The 11052-nt window shown below is 36.0% G+C and overlaps 1 protein-coding gene across 3 annotated transcripts in view; it reads right to left on the bottom strand.

Annotated features, from left to right (window-relative positions):
- Positions 1 to 2150: 2150 nt before the first annotated feature.
- Positions 2151 to 11052, bottom strand: part of LOC26527824 (ankyrin-3) — a 23350-nt gene continuing 14448 nt past the window's right edge. For all 3 annotated transcript variants that reach the window (XM_015160815.3, XM_032733053.2, XM_044007077.1), the window contains exons 7-12: positions 6156 to 6486; positions 5457 to 5550; positions 4876 to 5100; positions 3060 to 4807; positions 2877 to 2999; positions 2151 to 2780 (exon numbers count right to left, since the gene is read on the bottom strand). In XM_015160815.3, the coding sequence (XP_015016301.1) occupies positions 2539 to 2780; positions 2877 to 2999; positions 3060 to 4807; positions 4876 to 5100; positions 5457 to 5550; positions 6156 to 6486 (2763 nt within the window). In that variant the 3' untranslated portion in view covers positions 2151 to 2538. The remainder of the gene's footprint in view (positions 2781 to 2876; positions 3000 to 3059; positions 4808 to 4875; positions 5101 to 5456; positions 5551 to 6155; positions 6487 to 11052) is intronic.

The following is an 11052-nucleotide window of genomic DNA, read 5'->3' as shown; positions in this document are numbered from 1 at the left end:
CAAAAGAAAGAAAAACAAAATTAAATATTAAATAAAAAATATATGTGTCACTTCATCAGCCTTAACTGTTAATAACCGTTAGCCTTTTTAAAATACTCGTATTTTAAGGTCTGCAATTAAATTGTAATTAATATCATTATTTAAAATTTATCTAAGTATGGGAAACTTTACCATCTAATATTCTAATAGCTTCATTTGAGACCCAATCTTTTTTTTTTTTTTTTTTTTGATAATACTAGCATGTCAACATTTTTGGATTTTTGCGTGCTTCGTTTTTCGCTAACACGAAGTCCAGCTTTGTTGAACATCCTCTCACTCTCAGTAGAGGTTGCTGACACGCATACATATTATTTATGTATAGAAATAGTTATATCAAACCAGTAAATTTAGTGGATTTTAACATTTTTGCAATACATCGAACATCGCACAAAAAACATCGGTATTTCTCATTTTATTTGAAACATCGATGTTTCACCACTAACCAGAGAACACATAGACCGGACAAGTAGTGTAAAGCGTTTTGCACACTTTTTTTCGGGAGTTATCTCCCAGACACTTCGTATTTGCTCGGCTCCTCACTTTTTGGGTTCGGGCTACGAAAAAATACGAAAGCACAATCATTTCGCTTCATGCGCTCGACCGAGATGGTCGACTGTTGAACAAAAGATCCCTCTGCGTTGAATGTTTCCCTTGCTCTCTCTCTCTCTCACGATGCTCTCTGCTCTCTAAAATATGTATATGTATGTATGCATGTGAGCACAAGCAGCGCCCACAAAAATTGAAATTTCTTCGCAGCGAGAACCCATGCCTTCCCTTCTGTGTGAAGAGTATACCGAACTTTTCAAAGCGTTTGCCATGCGTTTTCGTTATTATTTGTGGGAAGGGTATGAAAGCGTTGGTGCGCATAATTAAAATGTTTTCGCGACGAGCATGCACACACACAGTATGCTGCATGTACTATGAACATTTGTATGCCTGTGTGCGAAGCTCTTTCTGCCTGTAGCAATTTTAAATCCCAGCATTTGCATTTGGTCGATCTTGTGAAGTGCTCACATTTGATTGTGTGTACGCATGGGAGGCGCTGCTCACAATTTTAGGATATAACTTGTAGAAGCACTTGTATGCCTGTGTGCCTGTACAAGTGCGTGTGTGCATGTGTTTGTATGTATGCATGGGAGATGAACATTGGCGTGTGCCTCCCTCAACTTAGAATGGTGTGAACGATTTTGGGTTTACCTGATTAATCCCAGTGGGCAAAATGGGATGTGTTTTTTGAACCCTTGCACTTGTGCATACATATGCAGGTCAATTTGACACCTTTTTAAAAAGATGAATACGTAAATAGGTCAAATTGATCATTTTTACAAAAATTTGGATTAATCAGGTACCACATTTTTAAAAAACATTCATTCTGATAGGCAAACCCACGATCTTTGAATCAAATCAGGTACTTAAACAAAAGCGCGCCTCTTCTGTATAAAAGAAGTGTACTATGATTTGAATATCATTTCGTTGCTGGGTTCAGGGTATATCCTAGTCGAGCAGTCTCGACTCAAGCACACCACTTGTTTTCGTTTATCTATGTCTATGTATTCTATGGTTAGTGATTTGATTGACTAGTTCTTCCCTCTATTAACGTTTTTTGAACAGACAAAATTAACTAGTGAACAAAAAAAATATGGTTTATTCTTAAATTGTTTCAGTTTATTTTGTTGGAAGATTTTTACTATCATATTTTGCATATCTCCAGCCGACAGGCTCTCGCATTCCTAGCGAATATTTTTCGTAAGAGCCTCAAGAGCTTTGCACATGATGGTGTAAGTCCATGATTCCAAAACGGCTATAAAATTATTTTTAAGCAGCGCAGATAAGTACGTTTTTTTTTTGAAAATAGAACCATTTCTGCGCACAATGCAAATTGCGAAAGGGTCAGTAGAAAAAATAATTTAATCATAGAGAATGCTGAAAACATACTTATCATTCAACTTAATGTTGATGGATGGAAGTGTGTTGGAAACAAAAAAGCAGTGGGGAAAAGTATAAATAGGTCAATCATCAATATAATAATAATAATGTACTTCTACATACAAGTACTTGTAGTGAAGAAGAATGTAAACACAACATTAACATGTAGCTATTGCTTACATTAATTAAAGTTCAACATTTTTATTTTCGAAATACCACATTACGCATTGATACTCAAATAAACTTAAGTTTCATTTCATTGCTGAGCTAAAAATATTAAATATGTTTGTTTTGTAAAAACACTTTTGATTAAATATTGCTAGACAACCAATTTCAATTGTCGTTATTTTAGCATACGTAGATACAAAATAAGAGATTGCCTTTAAATCAAATAAAATTTAATAATTGTAATTGAAAGAAAGGGTTTAGATTGGAAAGTGATATATTATGTACCGCATACATTATAATCTGCACTAATCTTAATTTGATACTGTTGTCAAATAAAAGCAAAAAAACATACACATATATAAATAAATAAATAAGCACATAACTTGAAAACTAGTTGCAAACATTTCAATCTTCTGTTAATTTCTTTAGAAAATTGCTTTTCATTTTTGGATCTATGTTCGTTATCTTTGTTTTACTATTATTTTCCGTTTCGAAAACATTTAAATCGCCCTCCAACGTGGAATAAGTTGTTGGCTCCTTGTATTTCTCTGCCAGGGTATGTAAAAGTTGTTCTTCAGATGATTGGGGAATCTTTTCAATATCCTTCTCGTTCAAAGGTTTAATTAAATCGTTTTCTACTTCATTTACTAAATTTAAATAAATATAAATATATATAATAAAAATATATAATAAATTTGAATATATATAAGAAATTACAAATTTTTTAGATTTGTATCCCTTACCTCTTGGTTCTTCAATAATTTTTTGCATAATTTCAGGAATCGGCGTACTAATATTATACTGATATTCCTGCGAGTCGACGTTGACTTCTATTGGCGTTGAAGGAGGCGTAGCACAAGACTTATCTAAAATATCATATAAATACACATATAATTTTAATTAATTGAATATTTCTTGTCTCTTACCATTATTAGATTTTTCATTGCTTCGACACAATTCGTCTTCGTTAGTTTGCTGTTCAATGTTCAATGTTTCATTCAGGCCATCCGCTAGATATTGCATCAAAGTGTGGTCATGCTGCATTCGCGTCGTGGCCAAGCCACGCTCCAGTTGATCTGTGACCAGTTCTAAGTTAAAGATGCACTTTTCAACAACGTCTTCACGTCTGATTTTGTTTAAAGCCTGCGACAAGGCATTACCAGTGGCGCGATTGCCCTCTTGTTTTAGCCATAGACGTAGCATGACCAAGCCCTGTTGTGCAACAGGTTGATCGGCGTACTCAGTTTCAACCATGTTGATGTCTGTCTCGGGTACACCCAATTCTTCAGCAAGCTGCGGCCAGTCACTACCCAGCAGATTCGATATGTCTGATAAACGGATATTGGCACGCTGTATTCCATCTTCTAACGGATTTATATTTGAATTTCCTCTTGATTCTGTATTACATTTTATTTCGGCATTGATTAAATCTTTGTAGTTAAGGTCATGATCCGTATTGTTATTTCCATTAGTATTGATGCCATTCGGATGTAGTTTAACTCGATTTAATTTTTGCGATTCAAGTGATACATTCAGCGTACAAATTGGCCGCAACGGCGCCTCTCCTGATGTTACTTTCGGCTCGCTCATAAAGGAAATACGTGCATGTGGTTGTTCTTGATCTTTAATGTAAACTATGAAAGAGAGGCGATTTTCACGAAATGCTTGAAACTTTGTGTTCAGTTGTTCGCCCGATTTTAAAACCGGCACCAAATTTCCGGCAAACTCTAGGTAAATATTTTGATCTTGCAATACCTCAACATCCCGACTCTTTGCTACTTCGGCAAAATACTCTTGCTGTTCGAGCGTCTTATCCTCTTTATCATCTGTCATACAAAAGACAGATAATTTTGCTTCCGTTGCGGATATTTGTTTTGCAAATACTACAAATTTTACAATAAACGGCACCTTTGCCATATACGAATAAAGTTCGGTTGCCATGCGACCGGCGTCCGCAACATTGCGACAATCCATTAGCCAAAAACGTGCCGATACCGTTGTTGTAAAGCTAACGCTATCCTTTACAAATGCCAAAGGCGTCGAACCAGTGACGTCCTCCCATACAGCACGATTTTGTCCACCTGTTATAGAGCACAACAGTCGCAGAGTAGGGGCACTTACGTTTCCATTCGTGGCGTTATATGGTGAGTTTACCATGCCTTGATTGCAAGTTTTTGGCGCCGGAATGCTTAATGTGATGGCCTTGTGAAATTTACGCCGTCGTGGCTCGACGGTAACGACCGGAGATACTGCAACGCCCTGACCTAGTAGCTTGGAACAACCAATTAAGTCCACTGGCTGTGCCTGAAGACCAACTCGAATCTTCTTTGTTAATGCATGGGGTGGAAATATGGACTGTACCTGGGGCACAGCTATAGATGATACAGTGCCACCATCTGGTCCTATTGCGTGAACCTCCTGGCGAACGCGAGATACCACCGCAAAAAAATGTGGCACATTTTGTGTGACGATTCTTATAATTCGACTGGTGTGTAAATCTTCCAATGGATTAACATCAGCTGCCATCGTTTCTTTTAAGGTTTCGAGTAAATTACCTTCGTCTTCATAGACACTATGTTCGCGCCAGCTTTCGCCATTGTCCGATCTTAAAATGATTATTTCACGCTCTTTGTCGCGCAGCGATCCAAAATGTGGCACCTCCAATACAATCGGGCTTCAAAATTTAATATCCATTTAATATCCATTATATTTTAAATACCAGCTAAAACCTAATTTACGTACCTTAGAAACTTTCCTTCTACTGGAGACATTTCCAATATGCGACTAACCAAAGCTTCACCCTCCATCAATGGCGGCGGATTAGCCACTCGCTGCGGCTTGACATAGCGGCAAGTTATACGGGTTGGCTCCGAACACGCCTTGGGAGGTACAATTATCCGAACACCACTGTGTCGGCAACCGCGCATTGAACCGCCACGCGCGTCCACCAGGAAGGACACAAGAAATCTGCAATAAATAAACAAAGCTCAAACTTAATGCGCAGAGTTTAACATGTAAATAAATCAACAAGTTGATGTAAAAAATTTAAAGATAAATAGTTTGCTCTGAGTTAATTTTGTCTAAAAATTTATACTGTAAGTAAAACCTGTCTAAAACCTTTAACCTTTACCCCACTCTGAGCTTGGTGAATTAGATTTGCTATAATACCGTTTTTAACGTCTAAAGTATTATATCGAGTTTTTGAACTAAACAATTTAAAATTCCTGGAAAATCATCATAGGTCAAAAAAGTTCATAAATTTAAAAAGTTAAAAATGCAGCATAAACGAGTATATATAAACACACATAATCTACTTTACGTACCCCAGATGAATGGGCGGCCGAACTATAATCACATTATCAATCTGTCGTTCCACCGGAGATGTATTTAAAATTGTTTCATCTGTTCTGGTTAATTCTGTAAAGAACATTTTTTTTAAATATATATATATAATATACTGAGCAACTTTAATATTCGGTTCTTTTATTTTTCAACTTCAAAAACCCATAAAACATGAAATATTAATTGAAATTAAAAAAGTACAAATGCTAAGGAAGGATATTTCAGACATTTAAGTTGTTCCAGGAGAATGACCCCAAGCATAAGGCCACAAAATCGGTTCTTGGTTACTTTGCAGTTACCCAACATTTTTTGAAACACAACCCCAGACCCCAGACCTGAACTCTATAGAAAATTGATGAAGCCAGGTAGACTTCCGAGGTCAAGGACAAAAAAAAAAAAAAACTATATTTAGAAATCAAAAACATATAAGGGACACTCAAATATATAATGGATATCACACCAAATATTAAATATGATCCGTATTTAATAGAATTCGAATATTGAAGTAACGCCAAATTTAGCGGTTTTTCTGGTTTGTGTATCATTTTTGTTAGTTATATTAAATCTACTATATTGATATATCTCAACGGAAAGATCATTTTTCAATATACAGCTTAGTATTTACACTTTTTTAATTTCATGTTTTGCGGGCCTTTGAATTTGTACTTATTTTTTAAAACCTTTTTCAATATTTCGACCGACTAGTCCATCCAATCGATCGATCTCCGGATCAGTTGTATTAAAGTTATGGTTATCATGATCATTGGTGGCTTTTAAGTCGTCGGTCGCCATGTATTTGTATTGATTGTGATCCAAAGCTTCGTTTCCGCCCTCGTCGTCGGAATCAGAAAGTAGCGTTTCGTGCATAAATTCCGGTACGACAACTTTGTATTTTTCCTCAAGAACTCCGGTTGTGGTATTAATTACGGATTTTTCCGTCACAATCTTAAGTGTCTCAACAGCTGTTACGTAGCCCAAGTTATGAGCGATATTAAGGGCTGTTTGACCATTCTGGAAATTAAATAAGGTAAACTTTTTATATTTAGTATGAAATAACACTAAGAATTAATTTTCTGACTTTTGTGAAAAGCTTTCTTACTGGCAACTATATAAATATAAGCTAACAAATTTAGTACTTATGTGGAACTGATTGGCATTATTTAAACTACACCCCAATTTCGAGATATAAGAGAGCGCCTTAGTATGACCAATTCCAAAAATCAATATTATCTTGCACACGTCATACTCATAGAGTAAGAAAGCAATGAGAGAAAGAGAGATAGAGTCAGAGACAGAGAGAGAGAGAGAGAGAACGAGAGACCGTCATGCATCTATATTTATATGTAAAGCGCACGAATATGAGATCGCGCAATTCAGAGGCAGAGAGTATCGGATCAAGATATTTGTTAAATCAACTTAAAATTTTCTCTTTAGACTAAAAAATTCGAACTTGTTTACGTGTATGTAGTATATATAGACATGCATGTCAATGTATATATGGTATATAAAAAGAGCCTATTTAAAAATAGAAAGAAATGTTTACCCCTAAAATTCTTGTACGACAGAGCAAAATGAAATATTATAGATTGTTTTTTTTTTTTTTAAGTAAATGAGTATATTTACTTGGTGGGCTTATTAAGCCGGTAAGATTTTGATACCCTGAACCCATTGAAAATATGAAATCAGGGCATAATGGTTATGTAGAAATGTATAAAACAGGCAGGCAGACCAATAAGGTATCCATATTCTTGATCAGGCGATTAGCTGCGTCGATTTGGTCGTGTCCATCTGCCCATATTCGTCGATCTCAGAAGATACATATAAAAGCGAGGGACTTGAATTTGAAGAGTTGAGAACTTGAAGAGTTATTGACCAGGGGACCATCATCAGATGTATATATATACAGTAAATCTGAAGTCTCCAAGTCTAAAAGTGTTCAATATCGAAAAAATATGATAAACTTGTACTGCGTATGGTATACACGAATTTACATGATATATATATATCTTATATCTTCTATCTTCTATATATATACTAGTTGTCCCGGCAAACTTCGTACCGCCTAACAGTCTCTATATATATAAAACAAAGTAGAGTTTGCTACAAAACTTATAATTCGAGATCTGCTTCACCAATTTTCATGGTTTTTGATTTGTTGGATTTGTCTCTGCCCCGAATTGGAAACAGGCATTGTATTTTTGAGTGCTCGCTAGAAAAGTAGAGAACGCAATGGCTCTGGTGACTTCAATGCGCCACAATGCTGGCAAACAACGTCCATTGGACCAATGCAAGCTAAACGATTCAAGCTATAGTCAATGGTGCAATCATATCGAAACGCTTCTCGATTCAAATCAATCCTTGAACCATTTCATATTGCCATTTCACGGGCTGCCTCTCTTTGAGAAGCACGAATTAAGGCCCTTCTTTGCTGGGTACTAACGCGGAGCCTTTCTCGGGCGATTTCTCGATCTTCGTCAGATAATTGACTCGCGATATTCCGATGCCTAATTGCATCATGGGTCCGCCGGGAAAGATTAGATCTTCTAGGACGCGGTATTTTTATTAATAGTAATACTGCCCTCGCACAAAACCATATAAAACAATCGAGAAATATAAATATAAATAATTTACACAAATTTATGTTTGAGACAAACAAATGCCTGAACATTCGAGATATTTAGCTTTTGTACGCACGCGCACAATTATTATTTATAAAGTTTAAAAGTCCAAAAATATAAAAAGCCAAAAATACACTTTTTAATAATTAACTTTTTTTTTTTTTTAATTTCGAATTTTGAATTTTTTATTTATTTTTGATTAGTCAGGTTTTAATCTTTTGATTTTTATACTCATTCACGAAAGTGAATCAGTATATTGGTTTTGTGCAATGTCCGTCTTGCTGTCCGTCTGTCCGTCTGTCCGTCCGTCCGTCTGTCCGTCTGTCCGTCTGTCCGTATGAACGCAATCTATTTCGGCGCTGTTGAAGCTAGAGACTTGAAATTTGGAACACATACTCGTGTATATCTCCGATTTATAAAGTGTTAAAATTTTCCCGATCCGCCCACTAGGGGCGTGGCAAATCGGAAAATGCATTTTCCGATATACCAGAAATCATGTTTGTTGAAGAGCTAGAAAGCTGAAATTTGGTATGTAGGTCCGCGTTGACCACCCAAGATCACGAGCTATGGCGCATATATCTACGCCCATTGGGAGCGTGGCAAATCCGATAAAACTGTATCTCCTAAAGTTGTAAACCTAGAATGCTGAAATTTTGCACGTCAGCTAATGGTATGACTCTATAAAGTCTAAAGATAAAATTATAAGTCTATGCCCATTGGGGGCATATTTTGGACACTATTGATGGCAGAGACCTCAAATTTTGTATATATACTCGGACTGATCACCCAAGACCAAAAAGTTTTGTCGGATATATGTCCGCCCACAGGGGGCGTGGCAAACCACAAAAGTTTATATCTCCTAAAGTATAATAGCTAGAAGCTTTAAATTTGGATAGTTGAGTTACTGGTAGCCTCCTCTATCGATTCCCCAAAAATAATTTTTACGCCTCTTTAGGGGCGTGGCATATCGAAAAATACCCTGTAATTTTCACATTTTTTGAGGTTAAGCATTCAAACTTTGCAGTTAGGGTACCGTTATCTCTTTCTAAAAACTGACCAAAAATGAGGTGTCTACGCCCAGTTGGGGCGTGGCAAATCGGAAAAACCTGTATATTCTACAGTATTAGAGCGAAACTTAACTACTAAATTGTTGATGGGATGTGAATGAGTATTCCGCAGTCGGTAACGCTCGACTGCAACGTTCTTACTTGTTTTTAATTTCGAATTTTGAATTTTTTATTTATTTTTTGAACAGTCAGGTTTTAATCTTTTGATTTTTTGCAGATTTTTGATTTGAAATATTTTTCTTTTTGATTTGGAAAAAAAATTTTTTTTTTGTTTATTTATTTATTTATTTTTTTTTGAATAGTCTTTTTTTTTTTTTTTTGTTGAATAGACTTTTTCTTTTTTTTTTTTTGTTGAATAGTCAGGTCTGCTCGAGGCTGTGCCGTAGACTGACTGACTACATTTGTTTATTTACTTCTATACAGGACCGAAACTGTCACTGTTGTCAAGGCTACTGAGTATAAATGGAAATTTGAATCTTTAGGGAAAAAACCGCGTTTTTCAAGTATTCGTCAAATTTTTTCAGTATTTTAAAGATCTACTGATCCGCCTCGTGGCGGAGACAAATCCAACAAATCAAAAACCATGAAAATTGGTCCAGCAGATCTCGAGTTTTAAGTGCTAATACACTTTTACACAACTCTCTTTTATATATATAGATATAAAAGGGAGTTGTGTAAAAGTGTACCGACTCTTAACACTTGATATGTGCTGTACCAATTTTCATGGTTTTTGATTTGTTGGATTTGTCTCCGCCACGAGTAGGGTAGTAGATCTTAAAAATACTGAAAATACTTGAAAAACGCGATTTTTTCCCTAAAGATTCAAATTTCCATTGATACTCAGTAGGCTTGATAACAATGGCAGTTGTCGGTCCTGCTCTCATATTATACAATAGTATTGAAGTAAATAAACAAATGTAGTCAGTCAGTCTACGGCACAGCCTCAGGCGAACCTGACTATTCATAAAAAAAGCACATTTGATACAAATAATACGCGTGCGTACAAAAGCTAAATATCTCGAAAGTTCAGGTATTTGTTTGTCTCAAACATAAATTTGTGTAAATTATTGGTATTTATATTTCTCGATTGTTTTATGTGGTTTTGTGCGAGGGCATATTCAGTATTACTATTAATAAAAATGCCGCGTCCTAGAAGATCTAATCTTTCCCGGCGGACCCAAGATGCAATTAGGCAACGGAATATCGCTATTGAAGATGCACAGCACAAATTCTTGCAAATATACTTCATGGGCAAATGGAAGAACAACTTGACCGGCGTCAAGAAATCAACACAGCTATGAAAAGAGCAATTCTCCAAGATTTGCAGCAAATGCTTCACGACCATCAAGAGATGACTATAAAGTAGTAATCAGAGCAGATAAAAGACCAGCTGGAACACATGAACGCATATTTAATGCTCCAACAATCGATGAGATGGCAATCGTGATTGTTGGTGAAAGCTTGGAAGCACGCGATATTGTGCTTACACGACGCAGTACTAGGCAACTGCAAAGAATATCTGAAACGCACCGTTCATATGACGCTTTACAATACCCGCTGATGTTTTGGCAAGGTGACGATGGATATCACTTTAGTATCAAAATGATTAATCCATTGAAAGGTAAAATCAATCATTGTTTTCATTTTAACTTTATATACATTTTATTCTGTTTGCTTTTGGTACACAAAAAGAGTTATCACTCTTAATTTAGTAGAGAGTAGCTGTAAGAGTCGAAAACCTATTAGGGGTTCTAAAATACAATTTTTACTATCAACAAATCACAGGGCCAATTTTTGACTATTTGTGGCCTCAATCTAGAAAATGCGTGTTTTTCTCATGGTCAATTGTACGTGGCATGCTCACGTATTGGTAAACCGTGTTGGTGTTCTTG

This window comes from Drosophila mojavensis, unplaced genomic scaffold (genome assembly GCF_018153725.1).
Source record: "Drosophila mojavensis isolate 15081-1352.22 unplaced genomic scaffold, ASM1815372v1 contig_151, whole genome shotgun sequence".
NCBI classification, from domain to species: Eukaryota; Metazoa; Arthropoda; class Insecta; order Diptera; family Drosophilidae; genus Drosophila; species Drosophila mojavensis.
This window is presented reverse-complemented; position numbering and strand designations above follow the sequence as displayed.